At 35.6% G+C, this 24,796-nt stretch overlaps 1 protein-coding gene across 1 annotated transcript in view; it reads right to left on the reverse strand.

Annotated features, from left to right (window-relative positions):
* The window catches only part of TAOK1 (TAO kinase 1), a 109,505-nt gene that overhangs the window by 37,773 nt on the left and 46,936 nt on the right, over positions 1-24,796 (reverse strand). Inside the window, exons 3-9 of the mRNA XM_006042150.4 lie at positions 17,185-17,256; positions 13,640-13,741; positions 12,381-12,426; positions 11,740-11,836; positions 9,653-9,766; positions 4,598-4,689; positions 1,155-1,248 (exon numbers count right to left, since the gene is read on the reverse strand). Of these exons, the coding sequence (XP_006042212.1) occupies positions 1,155-1,248; positions 4,598-4,689; positions 9,653-9,766; positions 11,740-11,836; positions 12,381-12,426; positions 13,640-13,741; positions 17,185-17,256 (617 nt within the window). The remainder of the gene's footprint in view (positions 1-1,154; positions 1,249-4,597; positions 4,690-9,652; positions 9,767-11,739; positions 11,837-12,380; positions 12,427-13,639; positions 13,742-17,184; positions 17,257-24,796) is intronic.

The raw sequence follows: 24,796 nt of genomic DNA on the forward strand, positions 1-24,796 counted from the left end.
ATTAAATCCAGAAAACCAGCTGAGATTTCTTTTTTAAACATTTAAAACACTGGAAGTCTGTAACCCATTATTATTGTATAATGTTACTGATGAGAGTTCAAAGAGTATTAAGTAATTACTACTCCACTGGTGTTCGTCTTCAATATCTAAGTAAGATTTTAAATTCCTTATAGGCAAAAAAGAAATTCTCTTTCGAATCCCTGAAGCATCAAACACAGTGTGTAGACAATCTGTGTTCATTATTTATATGTATCATAATACTAAACTCTGTCCCAAAAGATTCCTTTTATGTGTATTTACTTAAGTACTAAGACCTATGAATGTGTTAGTTAAGCCTTATCACTGGCCCATTAAATTATTTATTATCAATTTATTATTTAATAAATTATTTATTAAATTCCAATAATTAAATTTAATTATTAAAATAAATTATTGGCAACTAATGCATCTATTTTGAACTTTACAATATTTATTAAATATGCTGTTTATTTCCTTAGAATTTTTCAAATGTTTGATACCCATGAGGAATTTATTTCCCACTAAAATTTTCTATCACTGATGAAATCCTGGTTTTTAAAAACTGTCAATCAGGTCTCTATAAGCTTTTTACACTAATGAACTTAATTTTTCAAATCAAGGAAGCAATAGGAGAGAAAAACATTAAGCAATTTGAATAATAAATGTCATAATGACAATCAGAATGATTTCAAAGTTATGAATTTATCTGGTAATTCTGATAAATCAAACTGTTTTACCTATTTCATATGCTATATAAATTATAAGCCATTCCCCAACTGAACATCACTACAGGTTGTGGCAATCTATATTTCACTTGTAAAATACTATGTTTAAATCATGCTATTTATTATATAATCAGGGTTATATGTGTTTCTGAAGTTCAAAAAACTAAATATTTTTTTGTAAAAAGCAAATACTTATTGCTTCTATGTGGTATCATCTATCCTTTATTTCTGAACTGAGTCATATATCTGCTAAGAAAAGCACACATAATAAAGGATAAACATGATAGAACCTATTTTAATAATTTTTCAGTAATACATTTTACCTAATTGAAATGAAATCACTTTGATAACATTATGAAAAAGCATTTAATTTATACAATGTTGAGTAATATATCTCTTAGCAATACTTACCATTCATTAGACTGTAGTGTAGGGGATTCATTTTGGGCTATGTGATATAAGGCACTCATTGCATTCATATTAAATAAAGGAGGTTTCCTTTCCGCTGTAAAAGAAAAAAAACTTTCCTGTTAAAATATATGCCTGTTAAACAGGGACATACAAGTACTGTTTTTTGTTATTTTTTAAATAATTTTAAACTTCAAGTAGAGTTCAAAGAATTATTTCAAGTCAATCAATGTGCAGTAAATTGCTGGCCAGATGCTCCACCATTCCTAAATACTTTAGTGTTTATTTTCTGAAACATACTCTACTAAAAAAACTAACACATCGACTAAATTAGACCATTAACACTGATACATGACTATCATCTCATCCTCAAATCCCATTCAAGTTTCAATCAAGTATCCCAATAATGTCTCAGTAGCAAAAGTGTCCTTTGGTCATTTGTATCCTTCAAGGAAACTATTTTATCTAAGTTGTTAAATTTATTAACATAAAGTTGTTCACAGTATTTCCTTATGATTCTTTTAATACCTGTAGTGATGTCATATCTTATTTCTGATAGTGCTTTGTGTCTTCTCTCTTCTTTTCCTGAGCAGTTTGACTAGAGGTTTATCAATTTTATTAATTTTCTCAAAGAAGTAGTTTTTAGTTTCACTGATGTTCTCTACTGTTTCTCTGCTTCTATTTAGCTGATTTCTGCTTTGATATTTGTATTCTTTGTTATGCTTATTTTGGGTTGAATTTCCCTTTCTTTATCCAAACTCAAGGTGACAGCTGAAGTCATTACCTTGATTATTTTGAAGTATAGAAGACTTTTCAATATCCCTCAATTTTGGTTGGTTCTAAAGATAAAATTTGGGTTATACAACTTTGATAGAAATATCACAAAAGTAAATAATATATTTTTCAAATTTATTCTATGAGATGATATGAGATGATATTTATTATGAGATTATATATAATTTCAAACGGTTCCATTATTGATGGTATTCACTGACCACTTAAATTTACCTTAAGATTACCTTAAGGTAATCAAAAATGATGTTGAATTTTGTCTAAAGATTTTTTATGCATCTATTGAGATCACTGTATGATTTTTATCCTTCATTTTGTTATTGTGATGTCTCATACTGATTGATTTGTGGATTTTGAACCCTCCTTCATCCTTGGAATAAATCCCACTTGATCATGGTGTATGATCCTTTACTGTATCGTTGCATCCAGTTAGCTAATATTTTGTTGAGGATTTGTGCATCTATGCTACTATTATTGTGTGGCTGTTGATTTCTCCCTTTTGGTCTGTTTATACTGTTTTATACATTTAGGTGATCCTATGATGGGTACATAAATATTTACAAATGTTATAACCTCTGCTGAACTGACCTCTTTGTCATTATGTAATATTCTTGTCTCTTACTGCAGCATCTTTTTTAATTAAAAAATTTTTTCTCCAGCTTTATTGAGACATAATTAATATATAACATTGTATAAGTTTAAGGAGTGCAATGCGTTGATTGGATACATTTATATATGGCAAAACAATTCCCACCATAGCATTAGCTAACACTTCCCTCCCATCACACAATTTTTATTTCTTTTTTGGTGATGAGAACATTTAAGGACCAGTCTCTTGCAACTTTCAAGTATATAATGTGGTGCTGTGATGAGGTTTACACTCCGGTAACTGACATCTTAAGATGTGACAAGAATTCCCTGGCTGTCTAGTGGTAATACTTGGTGCTTTCATAGTTGTGGGCTGAAGTTTAGGGAACTAAGATCCTACAATCTTTGAGAGCCTGAAGCCCACCAAGCTTCCCTGTCCATGGAATTTTCCAGGCAAGAATACTGGAGTGGGTTGCCATTTCCTCCTCCACAGTCTCTGTTTTAAAGTCTACTTTGATAGTCTTTGTTTTTAAAGTCTATTTTGTCTGATATTTATAAAGTCTATTCTGTTCGAGGCTTTTGAACTATGGTGTTGGAGAAGACTCTTGAGAGGCTCTTGGACTGCATGGAGATCAAACCAGTCAATCCTAAAGGAAATCAACCCTGAATATTCATTGGAAGGACTGATGCTGAAGCTAAAGCTCCAATATTTTGGCCACCTGATGTGAGAGCCAACTCATTAGGAAAAACCCTGATACTGGGAAAGATTGAAGGCAGGAGGAAAAGTGGATGACAGAGGACAAGAGAGTTGGATGGCATCCCTGACTCAATGGACGATAAGTCTGGGCAAGCTCCGAGAGATGGTGAAGGACAGTGAAGCCTGGCGAGCTGGAGTCTATGGGGTTGCAAAGAATTGGACACAGCTAAGAGACTGAACAAGAACCCCAGTATTCTTTTGGTTTCTATTGACATGGAATATCTTCTTCCATTCCTCACTTTCAGTCTCCATGTGTCCCTCACATCTGGAGTGAGTCTCATGTAGGCAATATATAGACGAGTTTTGTTTTTTCATCCATTCAGTCATTTCTTTTGATTGGAGAATTTAGTTCACTTACAATTAATTACTGATAAGCATATGTACCCATTACATTTTGTTAACTGGTTTCTGGCTGTTTCGTAATTCCTCTGCTCCTTTCTTTTCTCTTGCTCTCCTCCCTTTGTGATCTGATGACTGTCTTTAGTGTTCGGTTTGGACTCCTTTCTCTGTATCTTTCACGTCGCAGTTTACATCTTTCTATCTTGTGTCTCCATTAACAAATTACTGTAGTTAATAGTTCTTTTATTTTCCTTCTAAACCTTTTATACCCTCAATATATACTTTTATAATCAGAAAAAGTGGTACATTTATTTTTATAAACACCATTGTATAATCATGCCTCAAAACAACAAACCAGGGATTTTTTTTCATCAGATTAACTGTAATCAAACATATAAACCCACCTACGGAAAATCTTGCACTTTAAGATTTCTTGGTCATAAGATATAAGCTATGAGATGGTCCACTGCTTTAAACATAGTTCCATTTATATGCAACAGAACAAAATGTGTGCATAAAATCAAACTGCTACAATATGTGGGCAGACACATAGATTCACATATTTAACTCAAAGTAGTAAGGACCTCAGGTAAAGGTAAGCAACTCATAAATGCTTTAGAGACCATCTGTAGATGGTAAATCTAGCAATCACACATATAATCAAGTGTTTAACAAGTATTCGTTAATATTAAGACAATTATACAGTGGGAAATTATTTAAGATCTAATTTAACAGAGCAAATATAATATACACAACCTAATATATATAGAATATATATATAACCTAATGTATATATTATATACAACCTATATACATAACCTTATATATATATCAGATAACCAAAATGAAACCTTTAAAATATTGCTCCCTTTAGCGACCAACATAAAAAATAAAAAGCTGTAGTTTGGTATAGAAATGGAGGTAAAACACAGATCAAAACTTACTACATAGTAATAAAGAACATGCTTACCTAATTCAATACAAGTTATACCGAGAGACCATACATCTACTTTTCCATCATACTGTCCTTCATCCATGGCTAAAATTACTTCTGGGGCCATCCTAAAATAAAAAATGTCATTTAAATTAAAGTTTAAAAAAAATGTATGCTAGTCTTTTAAAATGTAATGACTATCTATATGGAGAACACTTGTGTGGATTCCTGGCAAGACATCTGGACGTAATAATTTTGAAAAAGAGAAATAAATGCATTACAGGTTGTGAGGTAAATATTTAACTTTGCTTGTATAGTGTGAGACTCATTCTCACCATCTATCATGATCATATAACAGCATCCTAAAGGAAGGACGCCTGAGAGCAAGGTTGTACTCTGTATCTGTTCAAGTTTGCGGATTCGAATATTGTATATCCTTTAGCCCAGTGATTCTCAAACATTTTGGTCTCAAGATTCCATCTGATTTTTGCTTGAAAGAGGGAATTTTATCACTGGCACTGAATACCATCAGTTGTTTCCCTTGAAAGGACAAGCTCACTTCATGTATTTCAGAAAGTATCTGTCACACTATCCAACAATGACTAACCATAGCTTGTCAGTCTTCTTTCAAATTAGAATAGTGATCCATAATAAAAGTGGCTAGGGCAGCTGATAACTAAAATCATCACAGTTATTAACTTTATAACCAACCAACATGTGTCTTGGTTATAAAATGAAACACAGGACTTCCCTGGCAGTTCAGTTAGAACTCCATGCTCCCAGACCAGAGAGAGCAACATGGCCAAAAAAAAGCTAATTCCTGTCTTTCAGTTCACTCACTCAATCTCGTCCAACTCTTTGCGACCCCATGGACTGCAGCATGCCAGGCTTTCCTGTCCATCACCAACTCCCAGAGCTTGCTCAAACTCATGTCCATTAAGTTGGTGATGCCATCTAACCATCTCATCCTCTGTCATGCCCTTCTCCAGCCTTCAATCTTTCACAGCATCAGGGTCTTTTCCAATGAGTCAGTTCTTTGCATTAGGTGGCCAAAGTATAGGAACTTCAGCTTCAGCATCAGTCCTTCCAATGAATATTCAGGATTGATTTCCTTTAGGACTGACTGGTTTGATCTCCTTGCAGTCCATGGGACTCTCAAGAGTCTTCTCCAACACCACAGTTCAAAAGCATCAATTCTTCGGCACTCAGCTTTCTTCACAGTCCAACTCTCACATCCATACATGACTACTGGAAAAACCATAGCTTTGATTAGACAGAGCTTTGTTAGCAAAGTAATGTCTCTGCTCTTTAATATGCTGCCTAGGTTGGTCATAGCTTTGCTTCCAAGGAACAAGTGTCTTCTAATTTCATGGCTGCCATCACCATCTGCAGTGATTTTGGAGTCCAAGAAAATAAAGTCTCTCACCGTTTCCATCGTTTCTCCATCGATTTGCCATGGAGTGATGGGACTGGATGTCATGATCTTCGTTTTTTGAGTGCTGAGTTTTAAGTCAGCTTTTCATTCTCCTCTTTCACTTTCATCAAGAGGCTCTTCAGTTCTTCATTTTCTGCCATAAGGGTGGTGTCATCTGCATATCTGAGGTTACTGATATTTCTCCCGGCAATCTTGATTCCAGCCTGTGCTACATCCAGCCCAGCATTTCTCATGATGTACTCTGCATATAAGTGAAATAAGTAGGGTGACAATATACAGCCTTGACGTATTCCTTTTCCCATTTGGAACCAGTCCGTTGTTCCAGGTCCAGTACTAACTGTTGCTTCTTAACCTGCATACAGATTTCTCAGGAGGTGGGTCTGGTATTCCCATCTCTTGAAGAATGTTCCACAGTTTGTTGTGATCCACAGAGTCAAAGGCTTTGGCATAATCAATAAAGCAGATGTTTTTCTGGAACTCTCTTGCTTTTCCAATGATCCAACAGATGTTGGCAATTTGATCTCTGGTTCCTCTGCCTTTTCTAAATACAGCTTGAACATCTGGAAGTTCACAGTTCACATACTGTTGAAGCCTGGCTTGGAGAATTTTGAGCATTACTTTACTAGCATGTGAGATGAGTGCAATTGTGTGGTAGTTGGCACATTCTTTGGCATTGCCTTTCTTAGGGACTGGAATGAAAACTGACCTTTTCCAGTCCTGTGGCCACTGCTGAGTTTTCCAAATTTGCTGGCATATTGAGTGCAGCACTTTCACAGCATCATCTTTTAGAATTTGGAATAGTTCAACTGGAATTCCATCACCTCCACTAGCTTTGATAGTAGTAATGCTTCCTAAGGCCCACTTGACTTTGCATTCCAAGATGTCTGGTTCTAGGTGAATGATAACACCATCGTGGTTATCTGGGTCATGAAGATCTTTTTTGTATAGTTCTTCTGTATATTCTTGCCACCTCTTCTTAATATCTTCTGCTTCTGTAAGGTCCATACCATTTCTGTCCTTTATTTGTCTATCTTTGCATGAAATGTTCCCTTAGGATCTCTAATTTTCTTGAAGACATCTCTAGTCTTTCCCATTCTATTGTTTTCCTCTATTTCTTTGCACTGATCACTGAAGAAGGCTTTTTAAATCTCTCCTTGCTAGTCCTTGGAACTCTGTATTCAAAGGGGATAGCTTTCCTTTTCTCCTGTCTTTAACTAGGATCTAACTAGGATCTAATGTTCCTATGATACTTTACCTTTTACTTCGTATGTAATTTGGTATTAAGTACAGTTGCTGACTGCGTCAATAAGATTATTACCAGGTACACTTGTGTATGTGGGTAGCAGGTACCCATGTGCATTTGTGGAAAGACATATAAATATGAGCTTAGTTCCTGTGTTCCAAATGTACTATACACAAATTTTAAAATATATTCACTTTATTATAAACTTTCTATTGTCAATAGCAGGGTATTTCCAATGTGTTCTTTAAGATGTTGAAGTAAGTTTGAGAAATTATAGTTAGGAAAAATTAAATGAGTAATTTGTTCTTTATTGCAGAACATTTGAGGGTCTTTTTAATATTTAATACACTGATGTCTAAAGAGGGGAAGCACTAAGAAATATCATTCACTCACAGAACCCTTTTTTTAGAGAAGAGGACACTCTATCTAAACTAGGGTTTTACGTAAGAAATTTTTGGTCATCTAGAGTAGTGGTCTTCAAATTTTTTTATTCATTATTTACCTTCAATGAATTTATAAAACCTATGTATCCCTTGCACATTTTTGAATTGATATATAAATTTTATAAACAGTTGCAAAGGATATAATGCACAGTGTATGTCCACACATACACACAGAGTATATGTGCTTTAAAGATACTCAAAACTTGGGGTTGCAGAATTAGTTCACGCAATTTGTTAAAAACACTGCTGTGTAATATAATTAGCAAAGGCAGTCTTCATGGTCATATCAATCAGTTATACCAGAATCACTTTGTGCCAGAAAGTCTGAATTCAATGCAAATAACATGTTAATGCATCCCCATGACAACCATGTCACAGTTATAAATTCTACACTAGAAAAAAAGAAGGGAAGGGGAATAACTGGGGAGAAAGAAAAAGCAAGGGGTAAAAGGAACAGAAGACAGATGACTGGAAAGGTACAAGGACTTGCCAAGAGTTTGTGTCCTGACTTGATCCTATATGTTCTCAAATTGTTCCTCTGGTGTTGCTTTGAGGCTTTGACATTCCAGAGCAGTGAATCATTGCAATATTCAGGTTGGGTTAGAAGCCTTTCTTTTATAAAGCAGAAGGGAGATTTGAAAGGCAGGTGAAAAGATGACATAGTGGGCCTAAGACACCACTTTCAGTATACACAGAGAAAGAGGATACATTTGAAAGTTGAAGATCTGGAAAATTATTCCCTTCAAAATCGCTGCCATTAACAATAAATTACTTATGGGTAAAATTAGATGATTCTATTTTCTTGGGCTCCAAAATCACTGTGAATGGTGACTGCGACCATGAGATTAAAAGATGCTTGCTTCTTGAAAGGAAAGTTATGACAAACCTGACAGCTTATTAAAAAGCAAAGACATCACTTTGCCAACAAAGGTCTGTACTGTCAAAACCATGGTTTTTCTAGTAGTCAGGTACAGATGTGAGAGCTGGACCATAAAGAAGGCTGAGCAACAAAGAATTGATACTTTTGGATCATCATACTGGAAAAGACTCTTGAGAGTCCCTTGGACCGCAAGGAGATCAAACCAGTCAATCCTAAAGGAAATCAACCCTGAATATTCATTGGAAGGACTGATGCTGAAGCTCCAATGCTTTGGCCACCTTACGTGAAGATCCAACTCATTAGACCCTGAGGCTGGGAAAGACGAAGGAGAGGGAGCAACAGCATGAGAAGGTTAGATAGCATCACCAACTCAATGGACATGAATGTGAGCAAACTCCAGGAGATAATGGGGGACAGGGGAGCCCAGCGTGTTGCAGTCCATGGGGTTGCAAAGAGTCGGACACGATGTAGCAACTGAGTAACACACTTAGATGATGTCTAGAATTTCTTTCAAATGTAGTGGGGAGAGGAAGAGAGGGAGAGGTGAATGCATAGGGCAGGACAGACCATGTGATAATATTCTTGGGCTGAGTGACTGGTATGTAAGGGTTCGTTATACTTCCGCCAAGTGTTATGTATCTTTAAAATTCTCCACAATAAAAATAAAAACAAAAAAACTCCAGAGAACTCCAAGTCCACTACCAGTCTTCAGGTATTCTTAGTATGAACATCAATGATATACAGTAAACATAAATCTAAAGAAAATACCAAAAAAAAAAAAAGAAAATACAAAAATTTCTACTTAGCATTTCTAGCTTCTCCCCACTTGAATTTTTATTAAAGTCCCCACACCCAACATGATGCAAATAATAGAAAAGAATGTTGAAAGAGGCAAATTTTAAAAATTGGGGGATGTAAAGGGAGCACTCCAAATCTGTATTTGAAACTAACTATAATATTTAAACTTAAAATGTCCAAAATAACATTTTGTTTTCAGGAAAAAGATAAGACACTTTAAAAAATGCACAACCATATACAACCACACACAATTTCAATTATGAGGATTAAATCCAGATAAGATTATTCTTACCAATATGGCGTTCCCACAAAAGAATTGGCAGGAGATGCCATGGAAGCAGATCCAAAGTCAGCAAGTTTCACCTGGCCTGGCTCTGTCAGAAGGATATTTCCTGCTTTGATATCTCTGAGTTTAAGGAACACAAAAAATTATTTCTCTTTCCTTCACTGGATTGTGTAAAACCATGATAAAAATAAAATAAAAATTCATAAAATAGAAAAGGAGAAATCAAGATAATTAAGTCCTAGGATAATCTCTCAATTGGGGTAGAATTAAGATCTAAAATAGAAAACAAAAAATACAAAATTCATACTAAGTAACAATTTTGTAAAAGAGGAGGCAAAACAGCAATAAAAGACAGAAATTCAGGTGATTAACGTGTAAAGTCTATATTTGAGGTCCTGTTTATTGGTACAAACATGGTTTTAAATGGCTTTAAAAATTAAATTTAAATAGCTGACCACTCCTTCACAATGTCTACTTAATGTAAAAGAAAAAAAAAAAAGAAAAGCATTTCATGTCCCCAATCATTTTGAAACCTTAGGATAGTTTTCCTAACTAAATATGAAATGAAAACAAACATTTGGATAATGTAATATCCATGACTCTAAAGAATTACGGATATTTATAAAATGGGACTGTAAGTCCAATGAGCACCATAACATACAATTATCCTTTCAAAAACAGAAAAACTAAGTTCTTAAGCACTTACTATAGTACAGTTCTTACCACAGTACTGTAGCGAACATAAATTAATCTATGTTCCTTCCATTCATTTCTTTTTTTAAATGAAGGGGTACTTTAGGGAATTCTCTGGTGGTCCAGTGGGTAGAACCTGGTGCTTTCACTGCTGTGAGCCCAGGTTCTACTCCTGGAGGGGAACTAAGATCCCACAAGCCGCTAAGTGCAAAGAAGTTGGGTTATAATTCCAAATCTTCTATTCACTTATTTACTAGTATGGAAATTTCTCCTGGACCTTACTCTAGGACCTGATGCTACTATAAAGTTTAATATGTATTCCCTGATTCACATATATAATCAAAACATGCTAATTTTCTTCTAAAATAGGCAAAACTAATATCAACGCTAAAAATGCATTATAGAATTGCTTAAAGTTACTATTTATTATAAAGGATCATCGAGGATTAATACTCAAAAGTACAAAAAGTATTAAGTATCTTTTATTTATCCAGAGCATGGAATGAATGGAATAAATCTGGCATTATCACTTACCAGGAATTCAGAAGATCTAGGTTTAGTTCTAGTCTAAATCTATCTGGCTTTGTAAACTTTGAGAAATTAGTCACAAAATGGGAGAGCAGTTTCTTATAAGACTATGTAACCCTTATTGTCCTTTCCATTCCCCAAATTAAATGACTCCACAATTAAATTTCTACCACAAATCTATAAAGCGTACAATACAGGCAATATTTAAGAGATATTAAGGTTTGATTCCAGACTATCTGTACAAAGCGAGTATGCAATAAAGCAAGTCATATGAATTTTCTGGCCTCTCAGTGCATATAACAGTTATGTTTACACTGGTGTAGGCTACTTAGTGTGCAATAGCCTTACTTTAAAAAACAATGTACATAACTTAATTCAAAAATATTTTACTGCTAAAAAATGCCAAAACAATCATAATGGTAACATCAACGATCACTGATCAACAGATCACCATAACAAAAAGGATGAAAAAATTTGAAATACTGTGAGAATTATCAAAATGTGAAATATAAAGTGAGCAAATGCTGCTGGAAAAATGGCACTGAAAGACTTGCTTGACACAAGATTGCTACAGACTTTCAATTTGTAAAAACAAAATATCTGTGAAGTGAAATAAAGCAAAGCACAATAAAATGTATGCCTGTACTTCAGAAAGTCTGGCATCATGTATAGACAAAGATAAAACTTATCTTAAACAGAGAGATCAAGTGTACCAGTATGTTGTTCTTAACATGGACAATCTAAAAAACGAGTTTAGAAGAAATGCTTTTATTTGGCTATAACCAACAAAATTTCAGGGTTAGTAAGTTTCAGGGTTGGTAAATACAACAAGTCATTGCTTATTAGTATATAACAATTTTCAAACTACTTACCTATGGATCATGGTGTGAGAATGTAAGTAGGCTAATCCCTGGAGAGCACCATGTGTAATTGCTGCTATTTCCACTTCTTGTAATGGCTTTTTGTGAACTTAAAATAAAAAAAGTTATTTGAAAATACTTTTTATTTTTGTTTAAAAATAAATATAGATACCTAATATATAGGGCAATTTTTACAAACTAACAGTGTGCAAGAAGGGATATTCTCCCCAAGATAATAAAATAAGCCTACTGAACTTTACAACTAGTATACAGCTGTACCTAGCTGTTGAAGTATAGTTCACAGCCAATTTTGTCTAACCTGACAACAAATAAGCAATTATTTGGTGACTACAAAAACAAAAATAATAAATGTTCTCCCTTTATTCTCATATACCTTCACTGTGAATAGAAGAACAGATTAAGGTGAATGACAAAGAATACAAAAAAAACTTAAGTGATAATGAGAGAAAAAAATCACTTTTATGCTACTATATAATATTTAATGACCACAATGCATATTATGCTGAGAACACAGAAAAGTTTAAGATTTTTATTCTTTCTGAAAAATTTGTACGTTATTTAAGAAATTTCTCATTGAATTCTCATTTTATTGTGCTAATACTATTTTTTCTTAATAATTAAAGGAAACCTACCTTCTAGTAAATCTGAAGCAGATCCTAAACAATATTCCATTACAAGCTACATGGGAAAAAAAGTTATGAAAGCATTAAAATATATTAAAAAAAGCATTAAAATATATTAAAAAGATTCTATCTGAGATTAAATAAATTTACCAAAGAGTTCAAGAAGACAGCTTAAAGCAAAACAAATCCTAGTCACCATTTACCTTAAAAAAATGACTATTTATGTATTTAGTAATTTGTCAAATGTGTAAGTAGTGTTAATGGTACATTTACCAACATACAATTACTTGTACAAGATGTGTATTTCAGATATAACTACTAAAATTATAAAGGAATATACATATGCTGTTACTATTAATCTATAGTATATAGTATGCAGCAATACTGAAAATTGCTAGGAAGCAAAAAATTGTTCTCTGAACAAAGCTTAGGTTACAGTTAACGCAAACACAGAGCATCTTGAGCATCTTCTATGTGCCAGGTAAATCCTCACAAATACCTTATGAGGTAGACCCTATCACTATGTTTATTGTACAAATGAAGAAACTTGAGAGACAGAGAGGTAATCTCCCCAAAGTCGCTTTAAAAAAAAAAAAAAAGTCAAAGTTTTTCTTTAACCACAGCCTTGTATTTGAGTACCACCGCGACCACCATCAAAATTAAACTGGATGAAAATGCACCCAAGATTACAAATCTAAGTTCAGTATACTAAAATGAAAATTAATTGTGAATTACTAATTACTCAAAATAAGGAATCATTCTTATTTAAAGAAAATTTGCCTTTCTCTTAAAGGATACAGTTATTATGCCCACACTGCTACAATATTACTACCATTATCACATGAATGGTAACAATGGCGCAAAATTAATTTCCACTTCTTATAACAAAGTGTTTCAACTCTCTAACATTAGTATTATTCAGCCAAGGAATCACAACCAGTTCAAATTTCACCAGGACTCATCAGGACTTCAACAAGATCTTTGTGGTTAAACAGATTACATTTATGTCAAAGATATGCTAGATTTCATCTTCAAATAACAGAACTGCTTTCACCAATGTTTGATAAACCATTTGAAGAATGATACTACTAAAAATGTCTGAGAACATTTTACCAGGTACATAAAAGGTTAGCTAAATCTCTGCAATAAATTTGCAAAACCTGTATTATCTTCTTTGCCTAGGATTCTAGGAAAAGCTGCTCTTCCTCTCAATAAGAACTAACATTTCAGCCAACTAAAATTATAGCAAGGGGAAAGAATATACCTACCCATGCTGTGTGCTCACGTAAATAGCAGCCTTTGTATTCTATACTGTTGGGATGTTTTATTCTTTGTAGAAACTTGACTTCCTTAATAATATCCTGCCATTTCTGTGGGGAGAAAAAAAAAAAACAAATAAAGGAAAGAATTATGAACAGCTGCTTTTCCTTAGCAAGTTGTATAAGAAAAAAATAATTATTAGACTAAGATGGGTTATCAAGGACATACAACTTTATTTGTAATATTTAAATACCAAAATAATAAATTAGAAACTTACGTTTATACAGTATATAACTCAATTTACACAACTTACAAAATTATTCCATTCAGGGTAGGACAAATTTTAGTTTTGTAAAATGTACCATCAATGGGTCTTATTAAAATTTTACAATCACACATCAGATATATTGATGAAAACTATATACCATATTTAGTGATATTTCTTCAAAAGTTCAACTTCCCGTTCTTAATTGTAGCTTTTTGGTGTATAATTTACATAGCACAAAGTTAATCTATTGTGTTTTTGGCTTATGTTGTCTGCCAAACATTAAGGTTTAGTTTGCTTTTTAAATTCAAATGAAGATTTTAAACCCCTAAGTGCATACCTTCTAAAATAAAATGTTAGAGAATAATTCATTACTATATGGGAAAGTGGAAACAGTGTCAGACTTTATTTTTTGGGATTCCAAAATCACTGCAGATGGTGATTGCAGCCATGAAATTAAAAGACTCTTACTCCTTGGAAGGAAAGTTATAACCAACCTAGATAGCATATTGAAAAGCACAGACATTACTCTGCCAACAAAGGTCCATCCTAGTCAAGGCTATGGTTTTTCCAGTAGTCATGTATGGATGTGAGAGTTGGACTGTGTAGAAAGCTGAGCGCCAAAGAATTGATGCTTTTGAACTGTGGTGTTGGAGAAGACTCTTGAGAGTCCCTTGGACTGCAAGGAGATCCAACCAGTCCATCCTAAAGGAGATCAGTCCTGGGTGTTCACTGGAAGGACTGATGCTAAAGCTGAAACTCCAATACTTTGGCTACCTCATGCGAAGAGTTGACTCACTGGAAAAGACCCTGATGCTGGGAGGGACTGGGGGCAGGAGGAGAAGGGGACGACAGAGGATGAGATGGCTGGATGGCATCACTGACTCGATGGACATGAATTTGGGTGAATTCCAGGAGTTGGTGATGGACAGGGAGGCCTGGCGTGCTGCAATTTATGGGGTCGCGAAGAGTCGGACATGAATGAGCGACTGAACTCAACTCAACTGATATGGGAAAGTTCGGGGGGAGGGGGGGGAACAGTATAAAAACATTTTCCTACATATTTTACTAACAGCATTCCTCAATGACACATACCAAGAAATACACATAAACCTTCAGTTATAAGCTACTCCATGACAACCTTAGATACTTAGGCCATGTCCTAAACATAGTTACTCTTAAGAAGCAACCAGAGAACTCTAAGAATACAGGATACTAGGTCCATATCCAGAGACTCCAGAGGTTTGGCAGGTGTGGGATAGGAACCAGGAAGTCTATTTTTTGTCCTTGTTTTAGTTTTCAATCTTTATCATTGACTTGGGCCGTATTTTCAAAGCCAGGGAAACTAGCATAATAGAAAACTTTAGAAAATGTTTTGTACTAGAATGTAAGACCACATAATTCCAATGTTATTTCATAAGCCCTCAACAAAATAAAGCAAAATATGTTCACAATTTTTATATAAAATGTGTAAGATATAAATGCTAAACTCAGAAAATGTTTCCACAGCTTTCAAATTTCAAAGATAGTTGACACTTTTAAAACAAAACAAAACCCAGCATCTTTTCAGTGTAAAATAATGTCAAGAAGGACATTAGTATTAGATGAGAATAGATGACTTCTAAATGAAACTTTTTATTCTAGGTGTGACTAATCAAACATTTCAATACAGTACAAGTGCACCTATGAAAGCTATTTCTAAAGTTGTGCTACAGAATGGAAAATAAGAGACAGTAACCATGTAAGAAATTGAGTCTTTTAGGTATCAAAATGATGGAACAGTAATATAGTAAGTGTTATTGTACTCATTGTATGATCACCACGAAAACAAGATTTATCATAAAATAATGAAATTCCAAAAACGTAGAAAACCAAGATCTTTAAAAGTTAAAGACTGATCCAGCAATTCCAACTCTGATCAAACACCTAAAAGTCTGTACAGAAACTAAGGACTCAAAAAAAGTATTTGCATAACCTATGTTTGCTGCTGCTGCTGCTGCTAAGTCGCTTCAGTCGTGTCCGACTCTGTGCGACCCCAGAGATGGCAGCCCATCAGGCTCCCCCTTCCCTGGGATTCTCCAGGCAAGAACACTGGAGTGGGTTGCCATTTCCTTCTCCAATGCATGAAAGTGAAAAGTGAAAGTGAAGTCGCTCAGTCGTGTCCGACTCTTAGTGACCCCATGGACTGCAGCCTACCAGGCTCCTCCATCCATGGGATTTTCCAGGCAAGAGTACTGGAGTGGGGTGCCATTGCCTTCTCCGAACCTATGTTTATAGTGGCATTATTCACAATAACAAGGCAGCAACAAAAACCTAAGCATTCACTGACAGATGAATGGATGGATAAACACACACACATACACAGAAATATCACTCAGCCTTAAAAAGGATGGAAATTTTGACACATACCACAACATGGATAAACTCTGAGAACATTATGTTAAGTAAAATAAGCCAGTCACAAAAGGACAAATGCATGATTTCACTTACATGAGATACTTAGTCAAATTCATACAGACAGAAAGTAGAATAGTGATTTCCAGGGGCTGAGGGAAGGAGGGAATGGGGAGTTGCTGTTTAATGGGCAAAGAATTTTAGGTTTTTAAGATGAAAAAGAGCTCTGGAGATGAATGGTGCTGATGGATACAAAACAATATGAATGCCCTTAATGCCAGTGAACTGAATACTTGAAAATGGTTATAATGGTAAATGTGTTATATGTATTTTACCACAATTAAAAATAATTATGTTGAAAATTACAGATCCCAGTTTTTAAAAAGACTATATTCCACAAAATAAATTCATGCAATTAAATATACTGAAAAGCACTAATCATAATATTAATAAACTAAAGTACTCATCATAGTATTAATAATTGTATTTAAAAATTTTTTCATACTAGTTTTTTATAATCAGCCCTTAATTTCCAAATCATTAAAAAAATTACATCCAATATAATTTACTATTAAATGCATCTTATCCTAGTTTACTCCTTTAGAAACTGATAATCGAATAATATATTATACCCCAGTTTAAAAAAATTAGAAACTGGGGCCAAGTTGGGAAGCTTCTAAGATGCCAGTGATGTGATGATAATGGGCTCTAGGGACAAGTTAAATGGGTACACTCAGTTTGTGGGAAAAAAAAAAAAACCAGACTGAGATATATGTTGTATTTGTATGTACTTTCAGGTACGTTATACTTCTAGAAAAAAGTTAAAAATATCCTCAATTAAAAATAGCATGTCTTTTTCTAGCCTGTGAATAAGAATGTAAATATTTCACTTACCTCAGTGGACTGCTTTCCACTGTAAGACATTTTCTTAATAGCCACCACTTCATTGGTGCGCACATCTCGGGCCTTAAAAAAAAAACAAAGAAAAGATTATTGTAAAAATTAACAATCTGGGCAATAATTTCTTTGAGAATAAAAGCATTCATAAGCTACCTGTCAAAAAGGACATCAAAACTGACTTTGAAGAACATTAAAAACAACACCAATAACCATATAGTGAAACTTATCAAATCATCCAGGAGCTGGTACTTTGGAAAGAAATATAAAGCAGGGTTTAACTGTCAGAGATCTATTTAAGGAAAAAACAGAAATTTGAACAGCACTATAACAAAGAGACAACATGAGACTAGTATATATACATATAAGCCTATGCTAATCAATTTTGAAATTGCAATGAAATGGACAATTTTCTAGGAAGGAATAAATTACTACAACTGATCTAAAGAAGAAAATATGAGTAAAAGAAACAATGGTGGCAGACTGAAAAGAACATCAATGAACTATTTTTAAAGTACTCTTGAGTGGGGAATTCCTTGGCAGTCCAGTGGTTAGGACTCTACTTTCACTGTGGAAGGTGTGGGTTTGATCCCTGAAGTCCATGGAATTCTCCAGGCCAGAATACTGGAGTGGGTAGCCTTTCCCTTCTCCAGGGGATCTTCCCAACCCAGGGATCGAACCCAGGTCTCCCACATTGCAGGCAGATTCTCTACCAGCTCATCCACAAAGGAAGCCCAAGAATCCTGGAGTGGCTAGTCTATCCCTTCTCCAGGGTATCTTCCCAACCCTGGAATTGAACCAGGGTCTCCTGCATTGCAGATGGATTCTTTACCAACTGAGCTATCAGGGAAGCCCAAATAAAGACCAGAAAACTCTAGAAATTTTTTAAATATTATAGAGCATTAGAAGAATTTTTCATTTGGATGATATACACTATAATTACAGAAATGCAAAAGATTGTTACCAGAAAAAATTTCATAATTTACCACATTTTTGTAAAGGGGGAAATAAACATATAAGCACTTCATAAATGCTGAAAATGTAGAAAGGGCCCCACTCTAAATACATTCAAATGCAAAAAAGGCCACATTCTTAGAAAACACAAATTAGAAACGTAGATTAACATGATGAAAATGAAAGTTGCTCAGTAGTGTCCGACTCTTTGCGACCCCGTGGACTATACACAGTCCATGGAATTCTCTAAGCCAGAATACTGGAGTAGGTAGCCTTTCCCTTCTCCAGGGGATCTTCCCAACTCAGGGATCAAACCCAGGTCTCCCACATTGCAGGCGGATTTTTTACCAGCTGAGCCACAAAGGAAGGCCAAGAATACTGGAGTGGGTTGCCTATTCCTTCTCCAGGGGATCTTCCCCACCTAGGAATTGAACCAGGGTCTCCTGCATCACAGGCAGATTCTTTACCAACTAAGCTATCAGGGAAGCCCTTTCTTAACATGATAAATCACCTCTATTGTAAACAACTATTAATCAGGCTTAAGACAAGACTGCTAAAATGCTATCACAATTATTATTTAATAGTGCTGAAGTCAGTCTGAAAAAAAGTAACAAAATATAACAGGAAAGAACTAGAAGTTCCAGTTTCTATTTAACTAGAAAAGAAAAAGCCAAACTCCTATGTGTTAAAAAATTATAATCTATATATTAAGAAGGTACATGAGAATAGCTGCGAAATAATTAAAGTGGGTTCACTAAAAGCATCAGAACCATCTCAAAACATCTTTTGGAAGAACTCATCTTCAATTCAGATTTTAAGGAGTTTCCAAAGATAAAAGTTCTAAATTATTTTATGGTGATGGCTGCTAAACTCATATTTACTGATAATGATTGAAATGCACACACAAAATTGGTGAACTTATGGTATATAATTTATACTTAAAAAAGGACAGCACATCTGTAAATTATTTCTCAAGAGTGGCCTGAAAAAAAAAAGACTCCGTTAAGTGGGCCCTGGGAAACTTACTCACATTCCAATTTCAATTACCAGTGAATTGGTTAGGAAACTGGCACTACTTATTGTAATGGGTGAATCAGATCTATCCGCAGAAGCTCTGGCTTGAATATATAATAAATTTATTTTTTCAAAATATTCTCTGCTTATTTAAGAACCCCTTTATTTTAATCAACATTTCTAAACAGCTATATTCCTTTCTTTTGTAACAGGTGAGATACACTTTACATACCATACAATTTTGGCATTTAGAATATTCACTACATGCAACCAACACTACAGTCAATTTTAGAACTTGCATCACCTCAAAAAGAAAGTCCAAATTGTTCATTTAGAAATAGTTAAAATGGTAAATTTTGTGTGTGTTATACAATAAAAATCTTCTCCATTAACAAAAGAAGATAGAAACTCCATACCCTTTAGCTAACACCCTCCTGTTCTTTTCTCTGCCCATGCAACGCCAAGCAACAACTAATCTACTTTTCTGTCTCTCTAGAGATTTTGCCCTTTCTAGACATTTCATATAAATGAAACCAGGTAATATGTGGTCTTTTGTGACTGACTCTTTTCAAGATTCATGACTAATGATACTGAGCATCTTTTCATGTGCTTCTTAGCTATTAACACATCTTTCTTGGAGAAATGTCAATTCAGACTTTTGCCCATTTTTAAATTAGATTGTTTTTTGATTGATTTAAAAGAGTTCTTTACATATTCTAGACACAAGTCCCTTATCAGATTATGGATATATGATTTACAATTTTTCTGCTCCTATTCTGTAGGCTGTCTTTTCACGACTTTGAAGCATAAAACTTTTTATTTTTGATTATAGTCAATTTATTTTTTTCTTTTGTTGCTCATGATTCTGGTGCCACATTTAAGAATCCTTTGGCTAAACTAAGGACATGCAGATATACCCCTGTATTTTCTTCTAAGAATTTTACAGTTCTAACTGTGACATTCAGGTCTTTGATCCATTTTGAGCTAATTTTTCTATACTACGAGGTATGTGTGAGGTGTGTGCATGTTTGTGCTCAGTTGCTTCAGTTGTGCCCAACTCTTTGTGATCCCATGGACTGTAGCCCGCCAGGCTTCTCTGTCCATGAGATTCTCCACGCAAGAATACTGGAGTGCATTGCCATTTCCTTCTCCAGGGGATCTTCCTGACCCAGAGACTGAATCATTTCTGTGTCTCCTGCACTGGCAGGCAAGTTCTTTACCACTAGCGCCTCCAGGGAAGCCCAGGCTACTCTCCAGTTGCGGTGCACAGGCTTCTCATTGTGATGGCTTCTCCTGTGTTGTGGAGCACAGGCTCTAGGCACACGGGCTACAGTAGTTGCTGCATGTGGGCTGAGTAACTGCAGCTCACTGGCCTAGTTGCTGGGTGGCATGTGGGATCTTCCAGGACCAGGGATGAAACTGGTGTCCCCCTGCATTGCAAGGTGGACTCTTAACCACTGGACCACCAGGGAAGCCATAAACTGCTACACTTTTAATTGGCCAAAGCTTAATTTAAAAGTGGGTACACTAAATGCCATGTAGTATTCTGGATTGGATTCTAGGACAGAGAAGAGACAAACCAGGAAATCTGGAAAAACTCGGGACACCAGTTCGATCCCTGGTTGGGTAAGTAAGATCTCACATGTCATGGGGCAACTGAGCCCACATGTCACAACTAGAGAGAAGCCTGCACTGTGCAACAGAAGATCCCACAGGCTACAACAAACACCTAATGCAGCCAAAAGTAAAAAAAATTCTTTAAATAATAAAAATAAAACCCCACATAATAAAGAATACATAAAATAACACATTATAAAATAATTACATTCATTTTATTGATATAAATAATATACATTGTTAATAAATAATACATGTTAAATTAAAACATGACTATTAATAAAATCCAAACATAGTAATGACAAAATTCAAATTAAATGACCAAGTTAAAACGAGATAGGACTTTTATTTATTCGTGTTTTTAAAAAGCAAAATATAAAAATATTAAATGTTTGTTAACATGTTTTCCTTCCCTTCAGGATCACATATCTTGCTTACTTATCATGTCTTACTAGTTCCTCTAATCTAGAACAATTTCACAACCCTTCTTTGTCTTTCATGATACTGGCATTTTTGAAGAATACGCAGTGGTATTTTTAGAGAATGTAACTAAACTTGTGCTTGTCTGACCAGTTTTTCAAGATTAGATTCTGATTATACACCCCTGGCCAGAACACTAGAAGAATATTGTGCCCTCCCAGGGTATCTTATCTGGAGGTATACAATGTGTCCATTCCTCACTGGTGTTACCAATTTTACTCACCCGCTAAAGGCATTGTCTCTGGTTTTCCAATGTGTATAGGCAAAATTACCATTTCCTACCTTGTATCTAACAAGCAATCTGTGGAGAGATACTTTAAAACCATGTAAACATCTTGCTCATCAAAATTTTCCCTTAGATTTAGCAAACACTAAAGCCCCAAACAAAATGACAGTTCACTATGATGATAACAAAATGCTGATTCCCCCCCATAAACACCTATGCCATTCCCTTCACATATATCAGTCAGGCATTCTATTTTAAGGAAAAGCTCTCCCTTTTCATCCATCCATCCTTCTCTATCATGGAAATTATGAATTCCCTTTTTATTAAATGGGTATAATTCACTACTATCTTTATACTGATGTTCAAATTCTTTCAGATATGGCCCTCCAAGCTGGCTCCATTTTCTTTCTGACAGGCCCCATTTTCTTTTTCTTTTTTTTTAAAGCACTTTTTAGCTTTCTGATACAGGGTCTTATAAGGCTTATCTTTTATGTTCCCTGCCCCTGCAAGAAAATGATACATTTCTCCAGAAAGCCTAGATGGGAGGTGAGTTTGGGGGAAAATGGATGCATGTGTATATCTGGCTGAATCGCTCTGCTGTGCAGCTAAAACTATCACAATATTAATCGGCTATACTCCAATATAAAATGAAACATTAAAAAAAATAACCTACATGTGGAAGAAGTCTCACAGAATATCTACTGAACACTGGCAGAAGACTTCATACAAAACAAACAAAAAAAGATTTCATACAACCCAAGTTGCAAGAATGATCACCATGTAACAGGGTAGGGTGAATTTAAAAAAAAAAGGAACTGGGACAGGACTTGTGCCCCTGAGGGTGAGCTATGAAAGAACAAAGTTCCCTCAGTCTGGGAATCCCCTTCACTTCTTGGGAGATGGGCTGGGACAGACAGTGAGCTTCACAGGCTCAGAGAGAGTCCAGCAACCAGCCTGAGGGAGACAGGGCAGGCAGAGACCAGCACAGATGGTCCTGGCCACCTCCCTTTACTCCCCACCCCAAAATGCACATCTGGGCCGCAACAGAAATCACAAAGGTCTGTCTAGTCAAAGCTATGGTTTTTCCAGTAGTCATGTATGGATGTGAGAGTTGAACCATAAAGAAAGCTGAGCGCCAAAGAATTGATGTTTTTGGACTGTGGTGTTGGAGAAGACTCTTGAGAGTCCCTTCGACTGCAAGGAAATCAAACCAGTCAATCCTAAAGGAAATCAACCTTGAATATTCATTGGAAGGACTGATGCTGATGCTGAAGCACTTTGGCCACCTGATGCAAAGAGCTGACTCCTTCATAAAGACCCTGATACTGGCAAAGACTGAGGGCAGGAGGAGAAGGGGGTGACAGAGGAAGAGATGGTTGGATGGCATCACTGACTGAATGGACATGAGTTCGAGCAAATTCCAGGAGAGAGTGAAGGACAGGGAAGTCTGGCGTGCTGAAATCCATAGGGTCGCAAAGAGTCGGACACAACTGAGGGACCAAACACAAGTTAACACACATGTAAAGGGACAGGCAGGGCCCTACCACAGCAGCCTCATTTTCTAGGAGCTCACAGTAGATGTGGCCCCCCCTCTATGAGCTCAACACTGGTGGATTCACACTGCTACTGGCGGCTTTGTAAGCCCAGTGTCTGAGGGGCGTTATGGGGGAATACTGGTGCTTCCAAAGATGGGGAGGTCCAGTATTGGCAACTGCGGGATTTGAGGGCAAAGGCACACAGAGGCAGAGCCTGGGTCTGGACTGATTCTATAGCCCTCATGGTAGGTCCAGGTGCCTGATTGTGGTGGATCTCCCCAGTTGGTTTTGTGAGCACAGAACCTGAGGGATATCCAGGGTGACGGCCTGTATTCCTCAACTGAGGTGGGGTCAAGGGTAGTGCCAACTACAGTGTACTTTGTGAGTGCACACAGCAGGCTGCACCACAGAGCCCACTTCCTGGTGGACAGCTTCTGTGGAGGCATACACAGTGGCTGCACTCCCAGCAGAAGCACCCCATTCCCACCTACCTCATACCACAGCTCAGAAACCAATTTGGGGGCTTCCACTGCAATAACTGGGAAGCAGACCTTATCTCCAACAGGGCTGTGACAATTACAGAGCAAACAGGAGGCCCTGCTCAACATCCAGTGCGCTATCAAGAGGATAAAAGTCACCATACACCGAAGAAAGACGTGGCAGGCATCTGTATTAAAAACAGTCCCTGGGCCAAAAATATCAGACTCACAAAGGCTACATAAGGATGCTCTCACATAATGAAAGGGAAAAAGAAATACTATGTGAGCATTAGCCAAGGAAACCTATCAATAATATCAAAAGTAGATTTTTAAAGCAAGAAATACTGTAAAAGGTAAAGAGTGAAATCTTAATGGTAATGGGACAATTCAACAAGATACAGTATTCCTAAATTTGTATATTTCTAGTAACAGATTAGAAATGTATAAAGTAAAACAAGATAGAGCTAAAAGGCAAAATAGATATCAGTGGAGATTTTGAAACACCTCTTTCAGTTACTGACACAGACAAAAACAAACTAGTAAAATCAAAAGACTCAAAAGATCTGAAGACTATAACCTACAAATATTAGCCATTTGACATACATAGATCATCGCACCAACAAAATTTTCCAGTGTACACACTAGAAGAAAATAATCACAAAAGATACATTGACTGATCAAGTAACCCAGATACACAAGGAAATCCTGAAAACTCAATTAAAAAAGAATACCCAATTTTCAAAAAATGGATGTAATATTTGAACAGATACTTCCAAAGACATGTGAATGGCCATTAAGCCTATGAAAGAGAGCTCAACATCACCAATCATTAGGGAAATACACATTAAAACCTAACTAAAATACCATTATACACCCATCAAATTAACTCCAAATGACCATCAACATCTAATGCTGGCAAGGATACATACACTGAATTCTCATACACTGCAAATGGGAATGTAAACTTTCTACTTAGTGAAAAAAGTCTGGCAATTGGCCATAAAACTAAATATACACCTTCAACAAATCTTGGGTAATTACTTAGAAGAAATGAAAAACTGGGTCCACAAAAAGACTTTTGTGGACTTTTGTAAATAAAAAAATCTTTAAATTCAAAAATGTTATTAAAAACAAAGAAGGACATCATGTACTAATAAAGGTTCAATACATCAAGAAGATATAATTGTAAACATTCACACACCTATGGACAGACCATTATGTATAGACAGTTCTACAATAACAGTTGGAAACTTCAACTGTTATTTAGTCACTAAGTCATGTCCAACTCTTTTGCTACCCCATGG

This window comes from Bubalus bubalis, chromosome 3 (assembly GCF_019923935.1).
Source record: "Bubalus bubalis isolate 160015118507 breed Murrah chromosome 3, NDDB_SH_1, whole genome shotgun sequence".
Taxonomy (NCBI): domain Eukaryota; kingdom Metazoa; phylum Chordata; class Mammalia; order Artiodactyla; family Bovidae; genus Bubalus; species Bubalus bubalis.